Genomic DNA, 27,032 nt, shown 5'->3' with positions numbered 1-27,032 from the left:
GGCGGCAGTAGCAAACCCAGCTCGCTTTCCTCTCGCGCGCCTGCTTGCTTGCTCTTGGAGACCGCCGCCGGAGAGGGACGGCGCCTCGCACCTTTGCGCACTCCGCGGCCAGAGCGAGCGAGACCTCCCCGCCAGCAGCCGGACTCGGGAGGGAGGGGGGAGCGAGCGAGCGAGCGGGCAGGAGGTGTTCTCCTGCGAGCAACAGACGCTGCAAGCTTGCCGGCGCTAACTCCGCGCGTTGCATCCCAGTCTGATGTGTTAAACCTTTCGTTGCAGTTTGCATAGTAGCGGGGAAGGAGAAGGACGCCGCCGCGCACCCCCCCCCCCTGCGGCTACAACCTGTCGGCCTCGGGGGGACCTGAAGCAGGCGAAGCAGAATGTACCAGGGACACATGCAGGTGAGTGAGAGCATCGAGCAAGCCTTGGAAGTTTCTCTGGGGAGGGGTGGGTGGGGGACTGTTGACTTTGCCCTGTGCAACAGGTGCATCGGGGATGGCGGGAGGTCGCAGAGAGGGCTGTGTCAACTTTGCAACTAAGTTTCGGGGTGGGCGGGTGCGTTGTGTGTGTGCACGTTCGTTGACCCGGGGACTTCTTCGCCGGATCGGTGTCTTAGGACATCAGGCGCAGGAAGCGTTTGGGAGCCGGATCGCACTCTCGTCTCTCTCCTGCCCGGTCTTGAACGCCTCTCTCTGCATGTATGTCAGCTGAAGGGCAAACAGAAACCGGCTTTGCAAGAGCTGCGGAAGGGCTCCCGCAAAAGCTCCAGCCCCCTCGGCCCTGCCTGAGATCAGCTTCTCCTCTTTAGAGCCGGAGGTGCTTTTTTTTGGTGCGCCCGCGAAAGCGCACCTGGGTACGACCTCTGCTTGGCAGCTGCCTTTTGCTGCTCTCTTCAGCCTCTTCTTTCTCCTCTCCACGATGGTAACTCCGGCCCAGTTTATTTTAGAAAAATCCACCCCGATGACTTTGTCAGGGTTTGGGTATTTGGAACGCAGATCTTCAATATTCCTGGATAGAATCGCAGCCTCCTGCTGCCATCGATCCAGTGCTGTAGCCCTGTAAAGGGAGCATCGCCGTTTCCCTTGATACACTAGTAATGATGACTTTCACCTTGACTCCCTCGCTTCCTTCTTCACGTGGTTCCTCTCCTTTAAAGAAAACAGGTATTATTTTGGGAGGAACCGCTAACATTTCAGGGAGATTCCTTCCTTGCTTTCATGTGCAGTCACAAAGAAGGGCTTGTTTATGGCTCTCCCACTCCCCATAATTCCTTATCTCCCTCTCCCCAAAACATTTTTGTCAGCTACAGTGTGGATTGAGAATGGTATGCATAGTGTGTGTGCATAGCAGGGATGTATGTACACAGAAAAGCATCTCACACACCTGCACCCTGCAGTTTTCTGTGGTTCTGAGTTATTCAAGGACTGTGGATCAGTCCTCACCGAATTCACGTCAATGTCAACTACAGGAGTGGATATGTAACATGACACATGAAAGTTAAATGGGCATCCTGACTCAGCACTTCTGGCTTGCTAAAACTAGATGCCATTAGAACTCCTTGTGGGTGATTGCATTGGTGCTGTACTTAGTCAAATTTGTGGCTCAGTAATTCCAAAGAGGGGGGAAATGGCCTGTTAAACAAACAAACCAAAATTATAGTGAAGAGAACAAGGACGTTTGATAGCATTTAATGGCTTGAATGAGGTTAAAATGCACTTAAGCTTTAGTAACAGCCCATTGATATTATGTTATGAATTGCAGGGTACACATGCATATATCTCTTTAATAATTAGACTGATCCACAAACCAATTAAGCAGAAGTTTGTGGCTTTATGGCTGCAGTCTTATGTACATGTATATGTGGTGGCTGGCATTCTGAATAAATTACTCAATGGAAGTCCTGTTGAAATCAAGTAGTCCTTTAGAGTGACTTCTGAGAAGTACTACTGAGTAATTTAGTCTGGATATCAGCCAGTAAATTTGATTATATTCAGTGAGACTAACTTCCGAGTAAATCTGCATAGGATCAGGCTTGCAAGTTAATTTTCTCCTGTTGATTTCAGCAGGAATAAGGAGTTTAGCTTAACTTAAGTTATTAGTTTGGGTTCAGTATCTTGTGTTTTGTGTATCTGTAAACTCTGTTTCAGCATAGTGTGAGTTCTGTTATAAACTAAATTCCAGCATATATATTCACATTGCATTAATAAATATTAATATTAATATGCCTGTCCATTTCAGCAAGGGAGAGAGTACAAGTTGCTTTCTTTTGAAAGATGTGCATCTAGATGTGGCAATCTGGCAATTGCCTTGATGTTTCTGGTAGTTGAGAAGCATCAGCTGTTCAGATCCTAAAATACTGTACTTCTTAAATCTCACAGGCTTTTTGGTAGGTAGAAGAGTCTGTAAACACATTTGTCACTAAATTATTTGAAAAAGTTTGCTGGATTCAAAGGGCCACTTGTTTCCTGTAATACCTATAAGATCATGTTAAGAACATGCATTTAGTCAAATGATGGGAAGTGATCATTAGCACATTTATATAGAAATAAGGATTTCAGTAGAATTTAATTCTAAGCAAATATGCTTAGAACCATAGTCATAATCCCCCCCGTTTTTGCCCAAATATGAAGTATTCAGAGAAGGGGGGGAATACCCTATATTTTGTAGTCTTCATTTTTAGTGAGATAAATACTGTAAAAACAACAGAAAATCTTGTGGCACCTTCAAATGTATGGAAGAATATGTTTTTGAGAATTAAGCCCATTTAATTGGTCTCCAAAAACTTGTGCTTCCATAACTTCAATTAGTCTTTAAGGTGCAAAAAGAAACCCTTTGTTGTCTCTTTTGCAAGAGACTAACATAGCTGCCCTGCTCTGGAATGCAAAACTATAATTCATCTATAATGATATTTACTCCATGGTTTGATACTATTCAGGTATTAGGACATCTATAATTTTGAGGAGGTTTGCTAGGAGTTCTTCCTTTTAAACTAAGGGTTGTTTTTTTTTTAGTATTTTCTTCCTGTTGGCTGTTTTCAGATATTGATCCAAGTTCAGATAACAACGGAATATGCAGCTCCAAACATGTATAATTCCATTTCATTCTACCAGAATGAACTCTTTCATGTACTGTCCAGTGCAGTTGAATTCAGATCCATTTCTATCAAACTTTCTTTGGAGTACTATCTTCCATTCTGTGTACCACAGTTCAGGGAGGACATTGACAATCTGGAAGGGATTCAGAGAGATGATGAGAAAAGGTTTAGAAGGGAAAAAGAAATCCTATGAGGAAAGATGGAAGAGAAGCACTGTTTCTTAGAGGGTTCAATTTTGAGCAACAGAGACCCCCATGCTGTGTCTCTGCTTTGTGTGTGTGTGTGTGTGTGTGTGTGTGTGTGTGTGTATATATATACTGGTGTATAGATACAGACGGGAGGGGCCGGGTGGGTCAGTTAGGAGGGGGAGATTCTGTCAGTTCTTCATAATTATTAGCCCACGTACAGCATAGCATTAGGTGGGCACCCATGCGGTTGTGTGACTACAACCATTTTTGGCTGTTGTGCAAGAGGATCCTTGCACAACTGTGTCAGTGGTGTTTTCTGACCCATACAACAGCGTTACTGTGCACCTGACCCTGCAATGTATGTGAGCCATTCTAACTACAAAAAAGTAAAATCTAAATAATTAAAAAGAATTGGTTAGGAATTCAGGGTTGTGGAGAAACTAACTGTCATCCAGACTAACAAAGGGCTTGTGGAAGGACATCATGCTCGCAGAAAGCGATGGCACTAGCTGCTTGCAGTAAGTCCAGAACTTGCATTCCATACTAATGTTGCGCTACCACAAACATGCTTGCGCTTGTGCAGCAATGCGCAACTGTGGCACAGCTCATTTGTTTCAAATAGAACTTTAGCACAATTGTGCAATGGCACAAAGATGGGTTCCCCCCCCCCTTTAGAAGAACAATGTAATATTCTTTGGCTAGCATGACTTTTGCTTATTATCCAAGTGCTTTCTTACTCAGGTTGTCAGCCACTGTGAAGAAATTCTCTGATGTTTCTCCTTGGGAGGAACCCTGAAATTCAGGTTTCCATTTCACCTCTGGGCAGAGGTTCTCAAACTTGGCCCCCAAATTATTATTTTTTAATTGTTGTTGTTACAAATATTTATATACCACTCTTCAACCAAAGTTCTCAAAGTGGTTTACACAGAAAAATAAATAATATAATATGTCAATAAGATGGTCCCCTGTCCCCAAAGGGCTCACAATAGAAAAAGAAACCTAAGGCAGATGCCAGCAACAGCCATGCTGGACGGATGCTGTGCTGGGGTTGGATAGAGCTAGTGGCTCTATCTCCCCCTGCTTAATATAAGAGATCCACCACTTTAAAAAGGTGCCTCTTTGCTCAGTTAGCAGGGCCCACAGCTCTTATGAAGGTAGAAGCAGCTAGGTGGGGCTAGAAGCTCTCTCCCATGCTCTGTGCAGGTGCCTTCACTGCTTCACTTCCTTTCTGGAAGAGGTCAGGATGAGGGAGATGGCTGATGATATTTAGGGCTCTGGGAGCAATTCTTTGGGGAGTCCGTGCACCATGGGCCACCCCCTGATGATGCCCATGGTGTGTCATTGGACCACAACTCCCATCATCCCCAGCCATAATGGCCTTTGGTCTTTGTTGGGTCCAACAATGCCTGGGACCCATATTTGGTACCCCTGCTTTAAAGGAACCCTGAAATCCTCAGGAATCCTGAAATTTCACTTTGGAGAAATGTTCATTCCAATTCTACTGTCATGTAGTTTTAAAAGTTACTTTGTATGTACGTATTTATTTATCACTCGCTCAGTCAACTGATCATATTTGTATACCTCCCCAAACGCACATCTCTGGGTTTTTTTCTTGTTTGGAAAAAGTCTGAAGTTCCACTAAGCATGCAATTGCCAGGTGGTGTTTTTGGATGCAGGCCAGTATATTTGGTCTTAAGGAAGAAGAGGGTATACGTTGACTCTTTTGGATATCAAAAAGGATATTTTGCTCCCTTTAAATAGGGCTCCTCTTAAAAATCTGTTGTGGACTAAAACAGCTGTGAACCGGGGATTAATTAATTACATTAATTAAAAGCATTTCAGTGTGGTTTACAATTACGAGGAGTGTTTGTCTCCAAATGCAATTTTGCAGCAGAATAAGGTGCTCAGAAATGTTGTGGATGGTTTCAAGAAAGGCAGGGAAGACTCTGGGATATTTTAGGTAGAAATGTTATATCTGTGAGCTGAGTAGATAGCTCACTGGTATGTTTCTAACCCTATGTTGCCCTATGTTGTTAGTCCTGTTGAAATCATTTGGATTAAAGGAACTTGCGTTGGCTTGACTGGTCTGGTAAGGATGGAAGCATAATGATTTTTTTCTTGTGGAAAGCTGTGAAAAGATGCCTAAAACTTCTGAGAAAGAATGCTACATGCTATTTTATAGGCAGAATTCCCATAAGGAAACTCATAAGCCTCAGGGCTCCATCCTCTCTCCAGTGCTTTTTAACATCTACATGAAACCGCTGGGTGAGATAATCAGGAGGTTTGGAGCAGGGTGTTATCAATAAGCTGATGACACCCAAATCTATTTCTCCATGACATCAGCATAAAGAAATGGCACAACCTCTCTAAATGCCTGCCTATAGGCAGTAATGGACTGGATGAGGGATAATAAATTGAAACTGAATCCAAACAAGACGTAGGTACCCAATATGCTTGTTCTAAAACAATTGAGTCACCTTTGTCGCAGTCGGGCAATGCTTGACTAACAAGCAGAAGGTTGCCAGTTCAAATCCCCATTGGGACTATATCAGGCAGCAGCGATATAGGAAGATGCTGAAAGGCATCATCGCATACTGTGCGGGAGGCGGCAATGGTAAACCCCTCCTGTGTTCTACCAAAGAAAACCACAGGGCTCTGTGAGTGCAGGAGTCAAAATCGACTTGACGGCACACTTTACCTTACCTTAAAACAATTGAATTGGCTGCCAATAGGTTTCCAGGCAAAACACAAAGTGCTGGTCATTACCTTTAAAGCCCTAAACGGCTTAGGACCGGGTTACCTGGGAGAACACCACCTTCTGCATGATCCCCACCGCACATTAAGGTAATTGAGAGAGGTCAATCTCTGGATCTCTGCCAGCTCGTCTGGCAGTGACTTGGGAACGGGCCTTCTCTGTAGTCACTCCTGGGCTATGAAATGTGCTCCCTATAGACGTTCATGATTTAACATCTTTACCAGCCTTTAAATGACACATTTTTTTAGCCAGGGTTTTTGTAATCAGTGAATGTTTTATATTGTTTTAACAGTTTGTCTGTCTTTGTTTTTGTTGTGCTTATTTTTGTGAACTGCCTGGAGCGTTTGGAGTTGGGTGGTATATAAATTAATCAGTCTAAATAAATAAATAAATTAAATTAAATGAGTTGAGCACGTTAATTATGATCTAAGTTCCCAAGATCCTTAAATCTGCAGGAAAACCATACTGCTGGAATAAAAAGAGGTAGGCAGAAAACATATGTACACATACCTGGGAGGAATCCCTGTTGAACTCATTGGGGCATTCCTGAGTTAACATGTATTGGTCAACATAGGAAGCTTCCATATACTGAGTCAGACCATTGGTCTACCTATCTCAGTATTTTCTACACAGACTGGTAGTGGCTTCTCTGAAGTTGCGGGCAGGAATCTCTCTCAGCCCTATCTTGGAGATGCCAGGGAAGGAACTTGGAATCTAGATGCTCTTCCCAGAGTGGTTCCATCTCCTAAGGGGAATATCTTACAGTGCAAACACTTCTAGTCTCCCTTTCATATGCAACCAGGGCAGACCCTGCTTAGCCTAAGGAGACAAATCATGCTTGCTACCACAAGACCAGCTCTCTTCCCAGATTGGTCCAGATTAGTTCTTTACTTTTAAAAGTGTTTTGACTTATAGAGATAAGAACACATGCATTTTCCACATGTGTAAAACAAGTCCTTTTTAAAAAAAAAAGGGGGGGGGCGGCTCAGGTACTTTAGGACTGAATTATACCTGATCTGTGATCAGGATTCTCAACTTTTTTTTTTTAAGTGGAAAAGCAGCCGCTGTGGCTCCCCCAAACTTACTCGGGACAGCGGCACTAAACCTTCTCGCAATGCCATTTTCTATATTGAAATTGCTCTCCCCACTCGACTGCTGTTAATTCCCCTGCGATTATCTTCCCCCTCCCTTCGTTAAAGCTATTAGAAGCTTAAGTGGGGAGAATTTTGAACAAGGGAAATGGTATGGGAGGAAAGGGTTAAATGCTTCCTTTCCCCCAGTGCTGCTTCATTGAGCCAATGTGCTCCTTTCCCTGTAGCTACTTTTAAGTTTTAAAGAAGACAAGGAGGTAATTCACACAATCAAAAACTGTTCTATTCGGGTTTGGAAGCTGCGTGTGCTCTCAATTTTCGGTTGTGCGCGAGCAAGGTAGGAGGAAAATCTGGGTAGCTTTTCCTCCTATCTTGCTTCTGCACAATCGTTTCTACCCAGGTCGGTGGCGCTCTTATCCCTGGACTTCAGGGCTGAAGTCCAGAGACCCCACACCCTCTGGGGTCCCTCAAATCCTCTTTAGGTTGTCCCGAGTGGTGTGGTCACTGCTGGCCTGCACTGTGCTGGACAGCTAAGTGTGTTTATGACCTGTGCCGGATGCTTTAGAGATAGGGGGAGGAGTGAGGAAAGAAAAATGTGGGATGGTAACATGTTCAGTTGTATGCTGAAATGTTTCTGCCACTGCATATTTGCATAAAGATACCCCATATTTTAAACATTTCGTAATTTTTAGATTCCTCCCTTCTCAGCCTTATCTGCTATATCAATCTTATTCTCCGTAATACTGTAACATTTTCCCCCTTTTATATAGCATTTATTGTATAGTATTACTGTTTGATAACCTGTGCTGGTCTATGACTGTAATAAAGATTGAATTGAATTGAGTTAAAAATACTGCGTTTGTCATGGTGTGTGTGTGTGTGTGTGTGTGTGTGTGTGTGTGTGTGTGTGTGTAGGGGGGTGATGCTTAACTTGCAGCAGGAGGGGGGCCTCCAACAGGGGGTGGGGGATGGCTTCAAAGGCCTTTAGGTCCAGGCTCCAAAATTACCTAAGCGCACCTTGGACCCAGGTTTTCCTCCTACCACACAATCAAAAATTGGGATTCAAAAATTCAAAGCAGCATGGATTTGTTGGAGCCCTACCGCTTGGCTGCATGTAGTTTGGTAATCCAAAGGCAGTAGGATGACATCTTGCTCATAACGATGACTGATCTGTTTATCTAAGGTTCTGCTTTCTGTACTACTTGATGAAGAGTTTTGTCAAACCTGTTAGTGTGCCTGCTTTGTTTCCTTTTTGCTTTGGGGGTAGCATGCTAGCTGTCATCTCCAAATCTGTCTTTTGGCAGACAAACTGACTTTGTTTAGATTTTTGTAAATAGCTTTGGGCAATTTTACTAAGAATCAGTCATTAGGGCTGTGTACCACCCACCCAAAAAATGTTGATAGTACTGCTCTCAAATTCACTGAAGCTCTTCTCACGATCAGTGAGACGAGCAGCCTCCAAGCCCTGGGTGGCTGGATCGGCCACCCACACGACTGTTGGCTCCATCACGGAGCTGGTGGAGGCTGCGGGGATTGGGGACTGTCTGGCCCCTTCAAGTTCCAGGATGCCCCACACAAGCATGTGGGGTATTCCGGCGGGACCCCAAAGGCTGGGAAGCTGGCTTCCTGGTCAGGGTTCTACTTGTGTGTCGTCGTGGCAGCTCCATTAACCTCATTTAAGGGGAGTGGGAATTAGGCAGGCTAGCCGCCTTGGAACCACCGGACTCGCCTGCGAGCCTGGTGGTCCTGACAATCAGTAGAAAGTGGGCCAGGTTCCCTCAGCCTGGTTTCTACTGATCGTGGGAATAGCTTCATTGAGAGTTTGGCCTGAGCAGGCCCTTCCACATTTTGCATTAGGTAAATTTTTTTACATGGGTTTTAATCCCATGTGGACTTTATCAACTCTGCCCATGACATGAAGAGTTCTTTCATTAGCTGCAAACTCCCCATAAGTATCCAGCCAGTGCTGGAGAGTGTGGCTGACTCCCTAAGAACTGGTGGTCTCTGAGCCGCACCAGTGCTGTGGACAAATTCTAGACTAAAATAGCACCATTTGTGGTGGCGTGTGTGTGTGAACTTTGATAACCTCTCGGTCACCTGGAATTTTTATGTATCACCCAAAAATATGTTCCTGAGGGACAACTCAGGGACATTTATTATATTTGTGCATCACTTCAAACTTCCATCTCTGGGCTGTTTGCAGCAACATAAAACACATTAAAACAGAAATGATAACCTTAAAACAATGTAAAACTACAAGTCATGCTGGCTACCACAAGACCAGCTCTCTTCTCAGATTGGTCCAGGTTTGTTCTTTACTTTTAAAAGTGTTTTGACTTATAGAGATAAGAACACGTGCATTTTCCACATGTGCAAAACAAGCTTGGGTGAATAATGTGTGCCTTCAAAGGCTTTTAAAAAGTTGTCAGAGATGGGGAGGCTCTTTTTTCAGCTGGGAGAGCATTCAAGTCTCAGGGTGGCAACAGAGAAGGCCTGAATCCATTGTGCAAGGTCATGTCCACACCATTTAAAGTTGCTTTTAAATATTGCAGACCAGGAAGGATCATTTGCCATGGGTAGGCCTTTTTCATGGCTGTTGCCATGGCAACTGTAATATGTGCTCCAGTCGAAGCTGTGGCTGGTCAGTGGAAGCTCTTGGGACAGATGTTGGAGCCATTTCCGGAGCTGTAGAAGGGCTAACCTAGTGCCTATGTGGCCACCAGATGAACTGGTGGCAACTACAGGCAAACCTCTTTGGATGATCTCAGAGGGCGATGAGGCTTATAGCGAAAAAGATGTTATCTTAAATACCCTGAGCCTAAGCTGTTTAGGGCTTTATAGGTTATAACCAGCACCTTGTATTTCGCCCGGAAACTTATTGGTAGCTAGTGTAGTACTTTTAATATAGGAGTAATATGGTCTCTTCAAGATGACCCAGAGACCAACCTGGCTGCCGCATTCTGTACCAACTGCAGTTTCTGGATTATGTACAAAGGCAGCCCCACATAGCGCGCATTGCAGTAGTCAAGTCTGGAGGTGACCAGAATATGTACTACTGCCCTGAGGTTATTTATCTCAAGGCTTCTGGGGCTGAAGATGCCAAAACAAGCAGTGCAAAACTTTATTGATGAAAAACAAGTCCTTACGCATTTTGGGGAATAACCACTTCTTTGGGGGGTTGCAGTATAACATATGACAAAACACATGATAGAATATGAATGGCATGAGATTCAAGAAAACATCAGAAGAAATATAATAGAATGCAGAAAGATAAAGTGGTCATTATAAAACATTACGCAATAAAAACACTACAAAACAGAAGATTCAGATTACCGAGAGGTGAGAACGATGGACACATAAAACTAAAATGCATAAGGAATATACCTCGAGAGGATGAAAAACATACCTTCTCTAAAAAACAGAGTAAAAAACGTTTAAAACAGCATATACGTAAGTATATAAAATACTCATTAGAGGTGGGTTTTTGAAATTTGCACTCCCCGCGCAACCCAGTGCCTATGCCAAGAGTTCCCAACCCGGGTTTATTTATTTATTGTTTATATACTGCCTTTCATTAAAACAATCCCAAGGCAGTTTACAGCAAAATTTAAAAACATTGTAAAAAAGACACAATTAAAATATTAAACTAAAAATATAAAACAAATCTGATTAAAAATTTAAACACAAGCATAAAAGCAATACAGAGTACAAAGAGCAGCAGCAGAGACATTCATATAAACGCCTGGGTAAAAAGCCACGATTCAACATGCTTTCTAAAAGCTGTCATGGAGACAGAGGAGTGAATAGCCACCGGGAGAGCATTCCAGAGTCTGGGGGCAGCAACAGAGAAGGCCCTGTCCCATGTGCACGACAACCGAGCCTCCCTCATTGTCAGCGCCTGGAGTAGAGCCCCCTCGGATGATGTCGTCAAGCGGGCAGCAACCCTCAGTCAAGCGAGCAGGCGGTTCCTCAGGTATCCCGGGTTTCTCTAGAAGTTTCTGAACTACAACTCCCAGCATCCCCAGCCACAATAAATTGTAGCTAGGGATTATTTATTTACTTATTTATTTACTTATTTATTTGATTTCTATACCACCCTTCCAAAAATGGCTCAGGGTGGTTTACACAGAGAAATAATAAATAAGATGGCTCCCTGTCCCCAAAGGGCTCACAATCTAAAAAGAAACATAAGATAGACACGAGCAACAGTCACTGGAGGTACTGTGCTGGGGGTGGATAGGGCCAGTTACTCTCCCCTGCTAAATAAAGAGAATCACCACGTTAAAAGGTGCCTCTTTGCCAAGTTAGCAGGGGTAACAGTGTTGGCAGGGGACGATAGGAGTTGTAGTTCATCAACGTTTGGAGGAACCCGGGTTGGGAACCACTGCCCTATGGCGAGTTAATTGATCATGTCTGCCGCACTGGCATATTTCATGGAACTGTTGTCCTTAATTTGTTAGGATGTCGGCCACTATGAGATGTTGTGAGATACACACCAGGCAGGCAGCTTGACCAACAGCCCTTAAATTCCTCTGGTACTTCTTTACATCGTAGAAACTGGCCTCCACATTTACCTTACAATTGCCAGGAGTCAAGAAAGGTTGGCTCTGATCTGGCCAGAGTCCCAAGGCTGCCATCAAGTGCCTCTGAGCTGGAAGGAAAACTGATGATGTCCCCCAGGAGAGTGTTACATCAGTCCTTATGATTGACTGAACTTTGTGCTCTGCCAGCTAATAATAAACCAGGAGGTTAAAGGAAACTTTAAAAGCATGATCTGTAACTCTTGTTACTGGAAGACACAGTCAAGATCTCTTTTATAGGTGGAAGTCGCGTTATGCAGCCTGTCACGTTGGGGGAGCATCAGGAAGGCCCTCCGATGAGCACTGGAGTTCATTCCTGGCCTAGAGCAGCCTCCTCTGGCATTTTGGACCCTGCCTTTAATCACTGAGTGCTTGCCATCTGCCTTCTGGTTTATGTACAAGAGGACATCTGGCACTAGGGTTAGCCCTCCGACAGCTTCGGAAATGGCACCAACATCTGTCTCAACAGCTTCCACTGACCAGCTACAGCTTAGGCTGGGAATATTACAGTTGCCGTGGCAACGGCCCTGAAAATGGCCTACCCATGGCAAATGATCCCTTCTGGTCCATAATGTTTAGAAGCACTTTAAAAGGTGTGAGCACTGCTGCTTCGTGTTCCTGGTGGGTACTGGAGGGCCTTCCTCCTCCTCTCCACCATGACCCTTTTATGGTGATCTGCAATGTTGTTTTTGGCAGTAAAGGGGGATACAGCTCATGTCCACTATTTAAAGGATCTGGAGGACGGAATTGGGCTTCAAGGACGTGTACCAGAGGGTGTGTATCCCTGGAGCCTAAATCTCAGAGCCTTTTGGTTGTGAGAAGTGGGCCCTCCTGTCCTTTGCTGCTGAAAGGATCTTTGAATGGGGAGAATTTGACCTCTGAAGACACATGCCTTCTCCCCTAGAGCTCCTTTTGGTTTCTGTGGGAGTCATTGTAGAGTGAAGCAGCAAGTGGAATGACCCCAAGTCACCCTGTCCAACAATGCATTGTGTTGACTGGGGAGGAAGTGAGCTGTAGTTTCTGCCTGGTCAGCCAAGGCCATTGTGGTTGGGGTTGGCAAGGTGATGTAGTCCAGCAATTCCTGGTGACCCAAGTTTGAGAACCCCTGGCTTAATCTGTTCTTCAGGACCATCCACAAAGTGACGAAAGATCCCCCCCAGGATGCTTGGAACTACTGATGGCTCTTCCGGTAGTGAAGTTCAGTTGCCTTTTTGCCTGAAATGGGTTTGTATTCCGCCTAGCCACACTGCCTAAGGTCACCAACAAGAACCTCACAAAGCCAGTGAAATCAGTTGACATTACTGATTACTGTAACTCTCTCTCTTTATGTCTGCCCTTGAAAAGCATTTGAAGCTGCAGCTAAACCTGAATGCAGCAGCTAGACTATTGTCAGGAGCCCATTATAGAGATCGAACGTATTCTCTGTCATCTGTATTGGCTCTCCATCTGGGCTCAATTCCAAGTGCTGGTCATTGCCTCTTAAACCCCTACACAGTTTAAAACTCGGGTATGGTGCAGCGGAGAAGTAACTTGCCTAGGGAGCAAGAGGCTGCCGGTTCGAATCCCTGCTGGTATGTTTCCTAGACTATGGGAAACACCTATATCAGGCAGCAACGAGATAGGAAGATGCTGAAAGGCATCATCTCATACTGCATGGGAGATGGCAATGGTAAACCCCTCCTATATTCTACCAAAGAAAACAGGGCTCTGTGGTTGTCAGGAGTTTAACACTGACTTGATGGCACCACTTTAACTTTATCGTAAAGATTGCCTTTTCCCATATGCACCTACTAGCAGACTGTGATCTTCGAAGGAATCTCTGCTCTGGGTCCCACTTTTCTCAGAAGTGCATCTGGAAATGCCTTAGAGTAGGGTCTTTCTGGTGATGGTGCCTGGATTGTGAAACCACTCTATCTATCTATCTATCTATCTATCTATCTATCTATCTATCTATCTAATTGTTAAATTTATATACCGCCTTTCATTAAAGCTATCTCAAGGCGGTTTACAGCAAAAAAAATTAACACAAGATGGCAAAAAAAGACACAATTAAAATATTAAGTGGGGGGAAAAATCAAACAAATCTGATTAAAAAATTTAAAACAAAATCATAAAAGCAATAAAAACTATAAAGAGCAGCAGCAGAGAATCAAATAAATGCCTGGGCAAAAAGCCAAGATTTTACACTTTTTCTAAAAGCTGTGATGGAGACCAAGGAGCGAATAGCCACTGGGAGAGCATTCCAGAGTCTGGGGGCAGCAACAGAGAAGGCCCTGTCCCGTGTGCATGACAACCGAGCCTCACTCATTGTTGGCACCCAGAGCAGAGCCCCCTCAGATGACCTTGTCAAGCAGGCAGCAACCCTTGGAAGCAGGTGGTCCCTCAGGTATCCCGGGCCCAAACTGTTTAGGGCTTTAAAGGTCAAAACCAGCACCTTGAATTGGACCTGGAAACAAACTGGTAGCTGGTGCAGCTCTTTCAAAATGGGTGTGATGTGCTCCCACCGGGCAGTTCCGGATAAAACCCTAGCTGCCGCATTTTGCACTAGCTGCAGTTTCCGGATGTTCTTCAAGGGCAGCCCCACGTAGAGCGCGTTACAGTAATCCAGCCTTGATGTGACTAAGGCATGGGTAACTGTGGCCAGATCTGCCTTCTCGAGAAAGGGACGCAGCTGGTGCACTAGCCGAAGCCGTGCAAAGGTACCCCTGGCCACCGCCTCCACCTGAGCTTCCAAAAGCAGAGCCGAGTCCCGTAATACCCCCAAGCTGCTTTCCCCTGGCAGCAGGATCCCACCTGGTTTTCCTTTTGTTGTCAGCTCAAAAGACTTCTTTTTTCAATAAGAATCTGCTTGCTTCTAATTTTACTTAGGCTTTATGGTAAATTGCTGCCCTGCTATCTTCTATTTCTCACAGTTGTCAATCTTTGTAGCCAACTTTCCTTCAGGAAAGTAGATCACCTGGCATTCTCTGTGAGTCTGTGTCCATGTGTCCATCTCTCATCCCCACCCCCCGCACCATCAAGTTCACATTGTCTGGACCAATGGGAACCAGACATGCTACAGCTGTAGGGACGCATATGGACACCTCAGCAGTGTAGTTTGTGATGATGTCATCCCCGCTGATTCAAGATGGTGGACATGTAGACATTTGATGCACAAGTGGGCTAAATTGTGAGCCGCCTATCCGATTTGAACCAAATTTGCTCCAGCTGTAGGCACACATAGGGACATCTCAATGGCTAAGTTTGTGATAAGGTCATCCAGACCAATTCAAGATGGCAGATGTGTAAATATTTGAGGTGCAAGTGGGCTAACATATGGACTGTCTAACCAATTTGAACCATATTTGATGTAGTGAGTCACACATAGGGATGTCTCAATGGCGTAGTTTATAATGATGTCATCCACCCAATTAAAGATGGCGGATGCATAAATGCCGCCCAGAGACGTAAGTTTGGGTGGGGTACAAATTTAATTAATAATAATAAATAAAGATAAATGTTTGCAGTGCAAGTGGGCTAACTTGTCAACTGCCTAACTGATTTGAACCAAATTTGTTACAGATGTAGGGACACATAGGGATGGCTCAATGGCATAGTTTGTGATGATATCATCCACCACAATTCAATATGGTGGACATGTGAACATTTAAGCCTGAAGTGGGCTAACTTGTGAGGATGGTAATTATCAATTAAGATTATCCTGAAAGGAAAATAGGCACATTAGTTCTTACCAGAACAACTTATTTATGATGTGTTTTTAATAGAGTAGTAATGTTGACATGACGTATGGTGTTCCATCACCAAAACACCCTGTGGGTTGCCAGAAGCTCGTGTCGAATGGGCCGTAAGCCAGAATTTGGCTTTTTAAAAGCCAAATCTGGCCACCTAGGAACTTGGGACTGCTGCAGACATGCAGGCAGCTACAATGCTGTTATGAATGAGTGGTTGTGGAAGCAGTGCTACCACAGTCATTTCCATTTGCCACAATGGAGATCACTGTGGTAGTGCAGATAGCGCAACTGCTCATTCTTAACAGCATAGGGGCAGCTCTGGCACAAACTGTTCTGATGATGGAATGCTGCATGTCATATTGGCCACAGCTTTTATCCTTCACTGTATCTGTTTTGAGCACAGCTTAATAGAAAAGGGGCAGTATAAAAAGTATTTATTTTAAAATAAATAATAGTTAAACATAATCATGACCACCACCACATAATGGTTTATGACTTCTAATAAGTCTGTTGCTATGCTAGGCATAAATGAACTGAAATTGGGGCGCAGCCAAAGAGACAACTTTTGAAATCTTTTCACATGGTCCAGAGGGCTTTTGATGTGACCTGACAGGAGTGGAATGAAGCCGTGCTGTGGAGGTTCTCTGACCATGAAGGTGACATGACCCCTTAGAGAGAGTCTCAGCAGGGGTTCAGACCAACAGACCTTCTTCAGTTGCATTATCCTTTCACTTTCCATTCCTAATCTCTTTAGATCAGGGCTGTACAACCTGAGCCCTCCCGCTGCTGTTAGACTACATGTCCCATCATCCCTGACTGTTGGGGGCATTGTGGCTAGGGATGATGGGAGCTGTGCTCCAGCAACAGATGGAGGGCTGAAGTTGTTCAGCCCTGCTTTAGATGAAGAAATTCTGAGTTGGTTAACACCAAATGATCACTTGTAGCATATGAACCCTACTGCGGTAGGGATACTCTCAGCAGTAGTTCCAGCAGTAAATTGACAGTCAACTGGTACTAATGACAGGTTTGCCTAATGCGGAGAACTGTCAGAAGTCCAACTCAAGTTGATCTTGCTAATCCTCTTTTTATATATATATTTTAAAAAATGATGACAGAGGCTTTAGCTGCCTGACTAATGGTTTGAAAAATGGACAGGAGTTGGGCTGTCATCGGGCTTTTGAGAACAAAAATAAATAAATGTAATGACTCTCGCAGCAGAATTTTATTTTTCCATGCACATGGAGGATGACAAGGGAAAAAAATTCAACTTGCTGCACATAAATATATAAAAATCACACCAGCCAGGTGCTGAGTCAAATCTTTGCTTTGAAAGCAAAAATTTTAGAACCAAGAAGCCCTGAGAAATCTGGATCAGTAATTGGATCCTGCTTTGCCAGTCCTTTATAGCTGTGATATATACATTCTCAAAGCACCTGAAACTCTCTTGCAATGTAAGGAAATCTCCTTCCTTACACTTCCTAGCAGCAGGGAAGTAGTGGGAGTAGCTGGGAAGCGCTTCACAACAAAGCCATTTCAATAACATCTTAGTGTAACAATTGCTCATTTCACTAACATCTTAGTGCACTTTACTTCTGTGACGATCTCACTGAGAACTGATTCAAACTTATAGAAATGATAATGTGGCATTTTATGGTATGATAAGCCACTCATCGAGGCTTGCTCTGAGCCTCTGAAAAGCTGCCTTCTACATGGCCTCAGCATGCGGACTGGATGGCCTCGAGGCTAAAATGTACTTGGGGCATCCATTCCCTCTTCATCAGCATTGAGCTTTATGGCTCAGTTCAGAAACTCATTTTTATTGGAGGGCCACTGAGAAGGGAGTGAGGTGTGGCAGGCCAGTGTCTCAAGACTGCATCTTAAAGTTGCCCAGTGCCATGACCCCCATCCTAATAGGTGACTCTGAGTCTGACCCCTATGAGGGAGGACCCAGGATTGTAGCTATAATTGAACAAGGTGGAGGAGGTCCCTGGGCCCCGGAGGGAGGGGGCCTCCACCAGCTGAGCAATAGCCTACTCTTTGCTCTCCCACTAGCGCCTCTCTGAAGAAGGTGGCCAGTGGCAGGGGAGAGGGGGCTATCTTCACTTCTTGTCTCAGGGCTCACTTCAACTTTGCTACAGTCCTGGCCCAAAGCCTAAAAGAACCCCAGAACTGGAGTCCCCTGAAGAGAGACCCCTCCCACACTGTTGTGCACCCTGATATTTGCTCAGCATTGCCAGCAGATCCAGCTAGGCAGGATGAAATAGAGAGGAGGAGTAAAAGTTCTAGGCTCCAGACCAGAATGCTGCCTCTTTAAGGCTTCCACTTTCTGGGCAGGAAGGTTTTGCTTAGGAGAGGTAGCTTGAGTACAGGGGTATTTAAGAGCTCAGCAGAGCAACTTGTCCTCAGGAGCTGTCCATAGTGCTGCAGCCTGCCTCACTACACTGCACAGCACGGCACCATCTCCCAGACCTTGTGGACTCTTGTCCATGGGACGGGACACTGAAGCTCCAGGAATGTCCACCACTGATCCTGGAACGTCTGCCACACTGGAGCAATAGCCACCTACCCTCTCTCTCTTTCTGGGTGGCAACACTGGAATTAGTCTCCCATGGAGGAATTGAGCTCCTCCCGCTCCTCTTCCTGCCAGTCAAGCAGTAACTGCTGTTTGCTGTCACTGTTCACTCACTGGCCCACTTAAGTGGGCAAGCAAGAGTGATGGTGGCTAGGAGCAAGCCCCAGAAGGAGAGGGTGGACAAGCGAGGGGTGGCCATCTCTAGCCACCATTGCCGTTCACTTGTTCTTAATGAGTGAGTGGCAGTTGGGAGTGGCAGGCACCATACACATTGAAAACTAGATGGCAAGGGAAAGGCTGGGCTAGAAACCTTCCTGTAACATTCCAGGGTGTTTTTTTTAATGGGGAGGGCAGTTGTTTTTGTAAGGAGGCATATTTAATAATGTGAATCTTCCTAAATGCTAAACCTCTGATGCAGGTTTACTACTTGAGTAAAGAAAAAGGCATTTGATACTTATTTGTAGGGCCTGCTTGTTTATAACATGCTTTAAAGATCTTGCCTAGAAAAGCAGAGGGAAATATTGATCAAAATAAGTAAATGAATGAATAAATAAATGCTTTAAAAAAATTCAAGACAAAAAAGACTCCTGTTGAATTGTAGTAGAAGCCCTTTTTTGGCAAGTGGCTGACTATTAGTTGCGGTGAGGGCCAGTTTCCATTCAGATGGAAAACGGGTAACATAGTGACAAAGAGGCACAGTGCCAAGGGGAACAAAACATGTTTGTGAACTATTCCCCCTTATTTAGCTGAGCTCTGACTGGGGTAGCTGGGTGTTGCTGCCCTTGTTGTTCAGTGTTCCCCTTCTGTCCCTCCACTTTCAGGCCGAGATGTCATCCCAATTTCCTTTGTTTTTGAATGCAATATTTGTCACTAATGTATCCAGTGTCACTGAGGCCCACTGTACTTGCATCCAACTGAAAACATGAATAATAGGGATGTGTGAACTGGCTAAACGTCGAACAGGTTTGCTGTTGAGCTGGTTCGATTAAGTGGCTTGGTGTGGAACCAAACCACACCCTGTTCGGTCTGGCCACGGACCAAACCCCTCGGGGGTTCGCTGTTATTTTAAAAAGGTTTTTAAAATTTTTTTTTTAACCTTAGCACCTTGTTGAAGGTCCTTGAGGTGGGGTCCATGGAGGTCCCCCCTCCCCCCACCAGCCTCCATTATCACCCAGTTCTTTGGCCCATTTGGGCCTTCGTAGTTCGGCACGGTGGCCATTTTGGATGCTACTGCGCATGTGCAGATGGCCTCGGTGAGGCCCTGGGATATGCCAGGCCTCATCAAGGCCATTTGTGCATGCACGGCGGCATCCAAAATGGCTGCCACGGTGATCTAAGAAGGCCCAAATGGGCAGAAGAACTGGCAGTATAACGGAGGCTGGTGTGGGGAGGGAGAACTGCCATGGACACACACACACACAAACACACACACCTGCCGCCTTGAGGACCTTCACCAAGGGGCTATGGTTAATTTTTTTTTTAAACAACTTCAAAAAAAAATCCGCAAGGCCTCCTCCCCCCCAACTGAACCGAACTGGGGCGGGGTTTGAGGGCGTGCTAGACCAAACTGGTTCGGTCAGGTTCAAGTCCGGTTTGGACTTGAACTGAACCGGGCCAGCCAGTTCCGTGCACATCCCTAATGAATAACTGTAGTTGTGTACAGATCCATACCTGTTCACCCTTGTACACAGATTGCAAGAGTGTTGAACATAATATGTGGATAGGGCTATAGTGACTGGGCCAAGGTCATTCAGTAGACTTCATTGTTCAGTGACAAATTGAGCTTGGGTCTCCCTGGTCCTGATCTAACTACTACATCACACCAGCTCACCCTTATAGACCCCTTATCAGAAGAAGCATTTGCCCTTCTTGCAAAGAAGGGAATGCCTCATCCAAAGTGTCTGTTGTTATGTCTGTGTGCGTAACGTTTAAAAGCAAAGTATGTTTTCTTCAAATGATTGCTTTTGCTCATATGGAACTTATGCAGATTTAATCAATCAACTGGCCCTATTCACCCCCAGCACAGTACTTCCAGTGACTGTTGCTGGTGTTTATCTTATGTTTCTTTTTAGATTGTGAGCCATTTGGGGACAGGGATCCATTGTATTTATCTTATTTATTTGTTATTTCTTTGTGTAAACTGCCCTGAGCCATTTTTGGAAGGGTGGTATAGAAATGAAGGAATGAATGAATAAGTAACTCATTGATCAATGATTAATTCATTCATTCATTCAAGATTTCTGTAACTGAGTGACAACCATATTTTGTCTTCTTTTCCTTTATTAAACCATGAAACAATCAAAAATATTTTTGCAAAATCTAGTTAAACCAATCTCTCTGCCATATGATCAGTAAGTAATAGATACCTATGAGAAAGGATAGATCTTTTGAGTTTTCTTCTAGAAACTAAGCTAATTTGTTTTATCTCTGGCACACCTATCAGCTGATTACACCATACACTGTATGGTCTATTTTTGAGATTGCTGACACAACAGAATCGACTCAAGTAGACAACTTGTTCCTGATCTGGTGGCATAAATGCAAATTAAGAGAGCTCCTTCTATAGTAAAAAAAATTTCACCACTTCTAGTGTCATTATTAACCAAAACATCCAAGGGTAATAAAGACCCCTATATTCAGCACATTCTGACAGTGACAGAAAACCCAAAGAGGACCATTAGCATTCTGTTCCAATAAAATAAATAGGACAGGAAACACTTGGAATTCTAGGTCATGCTCATTTAAGAGCTGGTCCAGATGAACTATCAGGCAGCTTACCTAGTCAAATAACTGCTTGTGAGGAATGTAATACCAGAGAAGAGGACATGTGCTGGCACCTGTTCCATGATTAGAAAAATCATGGAATAATTTTGGAGGAAAAGCCACAATTTTACACATGCAAGCTGCAGTTATTTAGGTAAGGCAGACTGTCTGAGATGGCTTCTTGTTACCTGCATACAGCAGAATGCCTGCATATCTCCTGTAATATTACTCTGGTGACTGCACACAAGTCTGTCTCCTCCTGAATTGCTCTGCCGGTACACTCAGGATGGAAAGCTGAGAAGTATGGGATGGTAATAGTATTTGGGAAATAGTAAATATTGTTTGTGGAGGACAAGTCTATTGATAGCTATAGGCTACCTCCAGGTTCAGGTGCAAGATGTCTCTTCACCCTAGAAAATGCAGAGGGGAATATCACGACATTAAGGAGATCTTGATGCCTTTTGGATGGGGCAGTATGAAAATGTAATAAGTAAGTAAGTAGCCATTACATAAATCCCCAGCTTCATATCAAACCTATTTGCATGCCTGGCAACTGTGGGTCAAGGAATGACATGTTTCATATGCCGAAGAGCAAAAGGTCAAGAATGAATATGAGCAAAAACCAGAGCTCACCTAGCCTCATGACTACAGTTCATCTCTGTAGGCCTCTTTCCATATTCATTCCCACAATTTCATAGGTATTTTGCTAGCAGTTAAAGTAAAACAAATTAATAAATCCAAAATGTTGTTTCTCCCCTCTTTGCTAGACAACCCCCCCACCACTTTCTTACAGCCTGTGACCAAATAGTTACTGCAGTTTTATTTCTTACAACACCTGCTATTTTTCCCCACCTCCTGCTTTTAATTAACTTGTTTGCCTTTTTTTTATCTCCTTGGCTTTGTTTGGGGCTTACCATTGTTCCTGTGAGCAGGGCTGCGTCCTTTCCATCCTTGTGATGTTTACTACATAGGATGAGGTTTCTACATCCAGGACCTCCAGATGGCAATGCTAAACTGTGATATTATCAAATCCTTCTCATTCTGCCTGCATTGAATCAGTAGTGAGAATCAAATTAGGCGTTACTTTAATTAGACAGATCCACGTATCAGTCTCCGATAATTTTCTAATGAAAAGCAACCTCAGAGGCTGTGATCTGGAATGGAGGAGCAGCAAAGCACAGGGAACCCTTTCGCTTCTGGCTGTTTGCTCAAAATTACCCTCAGCTGCCTTTTAGCCTGCAGGGAAAAGGTATATGGAAAAGGTATGTAACTGGGCAAAGAGGCACCTTTTTAACATGGTGATTCTCTTTATTTAGCACGGGGAGAGTAACTGATCCTATCCACCCCCAGTACAGTACCTCCAGTGTTTATCTTATGTTTCTTTTTATATTGTGAGCCCTTTGAGGACAGGGATCCATCTTGTTTGTTTGTTATTTCTCTATGTAAACGGCTTTGGAAACTTGTTGAAAAGCCGTATATAAATATTAAAGTGGACAAATGACTAGAGAGGAAAAGGTTAAGCAGACGTCCCTGCTATTCTTATACTCAGATTAGAGCCTCCAGAGCTGCTTTTCATTAACTTGATGATGGACAGCTTCACACAACTGCCGGCAAGTCTGGTGCCCAGGAAAATGTCGGGAACTGGGAATGTCCTCCCAGTGGGCAGGTTGTGCAAACCTGCCCAAGTCCAGGTCTTGAGCCATCTACCCGACATTCTACTGACTTTCACCCAACATTTTCCACCCACTTGGAACCAAGATTTGAAGTTGGGTGAAGAAGGTTAGTTGAATGTCAGGCAGATGGATTGGGAACCGGACTTGAGTGAGTTCACATAAAATGCCTGTCAGGAGCACACATTCCGGGTTCCTGACATTTTCCCAATGTTTTTCAGGCATCTGACTTGCCAGTGGTCATATGAATCTGCCAAGTGTGCCATTCTGCTCTTAATTTTCCTGTCTACGAATTTGTATCTTGAATGACATGCTGTGTTTTTGACTCAGAGAGAAGCTTTGCTTTCCAGCCAAGGAAAGTATTGCTTGTTCTGGATAAAATATTGAGCTGTATTTTTGTGGGAATTGAGGAACTCCTGTACACACATTTTAGTGTGTTTTAGACGATGTATTTTTTTCATTTCCTTTCTTAATGTCTTATTATGTATTCCTGATTGTGCTACAATAAATACATTGTTCAAGAAGATTGATGTTTCTTTGTTTATGACATTTTAATCCTCCCTTTTGCCAATTGGCTCAAAGCTGAGTTAGTTATAAAACAGTAAAAATAAAGTCAAACTCAAGAAAACAGAAAAGCAAAATAAACCTACCTGGTACCTAAACAATTGTTGAATTCAGATGTAACAGGAAACTGGAAGTCCCTTCACCTCCGGTTTCTTGGATGCATGTTCAAATTCAGGAAATGAGTTGAAGGTGAGAAGGGATCCACCGTTTCCCTCCAAAGGTTCAGAGTGGAGTTTGGGCGCCTCCAACTCCAGTTCTGCGGCACCATTGGTACATCCATTTGCTGGCACCATAGTTTTGACCCTATGGAGCCAGAGTTGAGGGAGGAGGGACCTCCCTCACTCCAGCCCAATTGGCTGTGTGGGCTGACCTTCGACTCTCTGCAATCTCGCTGACTGCAGAGATGCAGCTCTCTGGCATGCCCAATAGTGGATGGAAGCGCAGGGGGAAGGGCGCAGAAATGGGAGCCCATTGGACCTACAGTTCCGCATTACATCTGAAAGTGGCCAGAATGTCATGTCTAGGAAGGAAGAGAGTTCTGTAATTTGGCTGTTGCCAGTCATAGAATGTTAGAGTTGGCAGGGACCTCAGAGGTCTTCTAGTGACTAACCCCTACTCAGTGCCGGAATATGTTACAGCATCCCTGACAAATGCCTGCCGAGCCCTTGTTTGAAAACCCCCAAAGGAGATCCCACCACTCCAGGAGGCAGACTGTTCCACTGTCAAACAACTCTTACAGTTAGGAAATTCTGACTTTAGCCCTAATGTGTAGCCTAAATCTGCTTCCTTATAATTTCAACCCGTGGGTTTTAGTCCTGTCTTCAGGAGCACACCCACCCCTCCTTCTTCATGACAGCCCTTCAGATATGTGAATATGGCTAACAAAGAAGCTGTAACACGAATTCCCAGCTTCTGCTGTTGCCACCAGCCTACCCAGGTATCAGAATAGAGCATGGAGGACCTAGCCAAATTGTGTTTCCATGATTATGATTTGTGGCCCAGAACAGTATCTCAGAGCTACCTAATGGCGCAGCAAGGAAATGACTTGACTAGCAAGCCAGATTTTGCTGGTTCGAATCCCCACTGGTGTGTTTCCCAGACTATGGGAAACACCTATTTCAGGCAAAAGCAAAATAGAAAGATGTTGAAAGGCATCATCTCATAATGTGTGAGAGATGGCAATGGTAAACCCCTCTTGTATTCTACCAAAGACAAACACAGGGCTCTTTCGTCTCCAGGAGTCGACACCAACTTGACAGCACACTTTGCCTTTAGGTATCTCAGACTGGACATAGAGTCTCATTCCCTCATGGCATGAACATCATGGGCCATTGGATTCCTTCATTTTTTGGAGCTAGTTGGAGCTGCCACATCCATAACTATCCTGTAAACTAAAGCCCCCCCCCCTTTAATTGATCATCTAATGTTTGCCAATCAACTGGTTGTGAACAACACAGCTACAAGAGGTAGGTCAAAAGCTGGCAACCCTATTCTTGAAAGGGTAGGTTCAAGGCTTCTGGCTGCCAGAGGTCCTAACAACTCCTAGTGATGCTTTTTCACAGCCACTCAATATATTGCAACGTTTCCTGGCATGTGGATGAAGTGATGAGTAAAGCTTCACCTGCTGATTTTCTGCCTGACAGGCTGGTTTTAGAGACACAGGAGGGGGGTTATCCTTAGCCAAAAGGGGGAGGATTATCCTTGCCTAATTCAACTTGCTTTGGATTAAAAATGAATCCCCCAGTATTTTGTAAATTTGCCCAAGTTTTTATTTCAGTCCATAAAAAGACTCCAGGTTTTGTTGATTTACTCCAAATCTGAAAATGTAATATTACATGAAAGGAAAACAGGCAGGGTCCCTTCTTGACAGCCTCTTTTTGTCCTTTCTCCCCATCCCCATTCACTGATAAAAATACATGTCTTTTTTAAAAAATCCATTTTAGTATATGGCAATAAGGCTGTTTTGACTTCGTGAGAGTTTCGTGTCATTAACACAGGTGCACAAAACCCAGCTACTCTCATTCCCCTATGGTCTTTAAAGAACCTACGCTTTGGACACCCGGCATCAGTGTCTCTTCGTTTAAAGCAGCAGTACATCCTGCTCTGCAGTGAAATGAAACACTTCTGTTAGTTTGCTTTGTTACCATCCAAGTTCAGAAGCACTGAACAAACTACAGTGACCCAGAATTTAGAAAAAAGGCTGTTTTCTGGTTAAAGGAATCTAGAAACGGGTACTGGAGCTGACAAAAGCCTTGTTCACAACAGGCCATCTGTCTATATAAAAGATAGTCTGTTCCTTGGTCACGCACTATTTTAGCAGTGCAGTGTACTTTCCTGGTCTCTAGGGCAGGTATTACCAACCTTGGGTCCCCAGATGTTGTGGGACGACTCCTGCTGAGGGCTATTCAAGACTTTTGCTGGAACAGATTCTTACTTGCTCTGGTGTTACCCTTCAGCTCAGCTCAGCTCAGCCTAGCTCAGCCTCTCCTAGTTGGAGCTGTCCAAGGTACCAGCCACCTCTCCATCTGACTCTTGCTCTCCCTCAGAGCTGTTGAAGATCTGAGTCCCTCCCAAGACGTTTGCCACTCAGACCTTTTCAAGTGGTGTCTGTCTTATATTAGCAGGGAGAAAGCAGTTATCCCTATTTATCCTGGTATAGTGTCCCTCTGAGTGGCTGTTGGTGTCTCCCTTGTGTTTCTTTTAAAATTGTGAGCATTTGTGGGACAGGGAAACATCTTGTTCTTCTTTATGTATACACTGATCTAAGAACTTTGTTGAAAAGTGGCTAATAAAATAATAATAATAATAATAATAATAATAATAATAATTAATAGTCATTGTCGTTGTCCTCCTCCTCCTAGCATAGTGTCCCACCAAGTGTCTGTTGCTGGTGTATTCCTTGAGTTTTTTAGATTGTGAGCTCATTTGGCACACAGGAAACAATCTTTTCATTCTTTTTGCTATGTAAGCTACTCTATGAACCTTTTGTTTAAAAGAAGTATATATTCCAAATGACAGTATGTAATAATACCTTCATGTACAGTGCTGTGCCCATTTAGGGAAAAATTATACCCTTACAGCACACACATTTCTGCTGCTGCTTAAAGACCTTGCTTTCCGCAGGCATTTCAAATGATTAGTACTTGGGATCCTCTGTGCTTTAAATTGATTCTGTTTTATTTTGAATAGGAACTGCTGTTTTTATTCTTGTTAACTTTAGAGTATAGTTTGGATTTCCTCTGTACTTGTTGTAACTTGCATTATGTTTATCTCCTTGGGATGCTGTGAAAAGTGTGTGATACATTCTAAAATAAATGAAAATATTTACTCATAAGTAAATTCCTATTCTATTCCTGGTAGGGTCGCTGGCCAAACGAGGGTTTCAGCTGAGGCAAGGTATCCCTAAGGGGTCAACAGAGTCCAATATCTCCTTCTACTCCAGCATGTGTACAGCATAACATTGATTGATCGATTGATTGATTGATTGATTGTTACATTTTTATACCGCCTTTCATTAAAACAATCCCAAGGCGGATAGAGTAGAGAGGGCTGGATAGGTTATGGGAAGTGGACACGATGCTCTGTTGATCCAAGGAAAGACTCTACCTGAAGAGTTTTCTCGTAATATTTGAAGGAAGGGGTAGAATACCCATATTTTGTGAGCGCATGGTATCACTTTTCAAGTGTATGGAATTGCAATATATTTGCAGACTAAAATCTCTCATTGTTGAGAAGATGCAAATAATGTTCTCTTGAATTTCCATCCGTTAGAATTTGCTGAAGTTTACATTAAAACACAAGGGTGATTTCAAGGGTAGCGGAATTAGGCATGTTAGATAGTGTCTGAAACATGCAAAATATGTCGGTAATAGAATCAGAATTTTATAGCATCATATATGATTCAGTTACTGACTTATTTTGTACATTTCAGACACTATATTTTTACAAACCCTTAAATATGATAGTTTTGTAAATATATGGCCTTGTAACGATGTTCTCTTGCTAGTGGGTATATATAATACCAACT

General features: G+C 43.9%; 1 protein-coding gene across 5 annotated transcripts in view; it reads left to right on the top strand.

Annotated features, from left to right (window-relative positions):
• PEX5L (peroxisomal biogenesis factor 5 like) overlaps window positions 1-27,032 on the top strand; it is a 263,400-nt gene that overhangs the window by 228 nt on the left and 236,140 nt on the right. For 4 of the 5 annotated variants that reach the window (XR_008320196.1, XM_053312291.1, XM_053312290.1 and 1 more), the window contains exon 2: window positions 277-398. Coding sequence is in view for 3 of the 5 variants with exons in the window: in XM_053312291.1 (XP_053168266.1) it covers window positions 378-398 (21 nt within the window). In the remaining 2 variants the exon portion in view is untranslated. Of the gene's footprint in view, window positions 1-276; window positions 399-27,032 lie in introns of those variants that run through there. The other variant, XM_053312294.1, reaches the window with a different exon arrangement.

The sequence above is a fragment of the Hemicordylus capensis genome, chromosome 3 (assembly GCF_027244095.1).
Source record: "Hemicordylus capensis ecotype Gifberg chromosome 3, rHemCap1.1.pri, whole genome shotgun sequence".
In the NCBI taxonomy this organism is placed as follows: domain Eukaryota; kingdom Metazoa; phylum Chordata; class Lepidosauria; order Squamata; family Cordylidae; genus Hemicordylus; species Hemicordylus capensis.
Note: the sequence above shows the minus strand (reverse complement) of the source record. Positions and strands in the feature narration are given on the sequence as shown.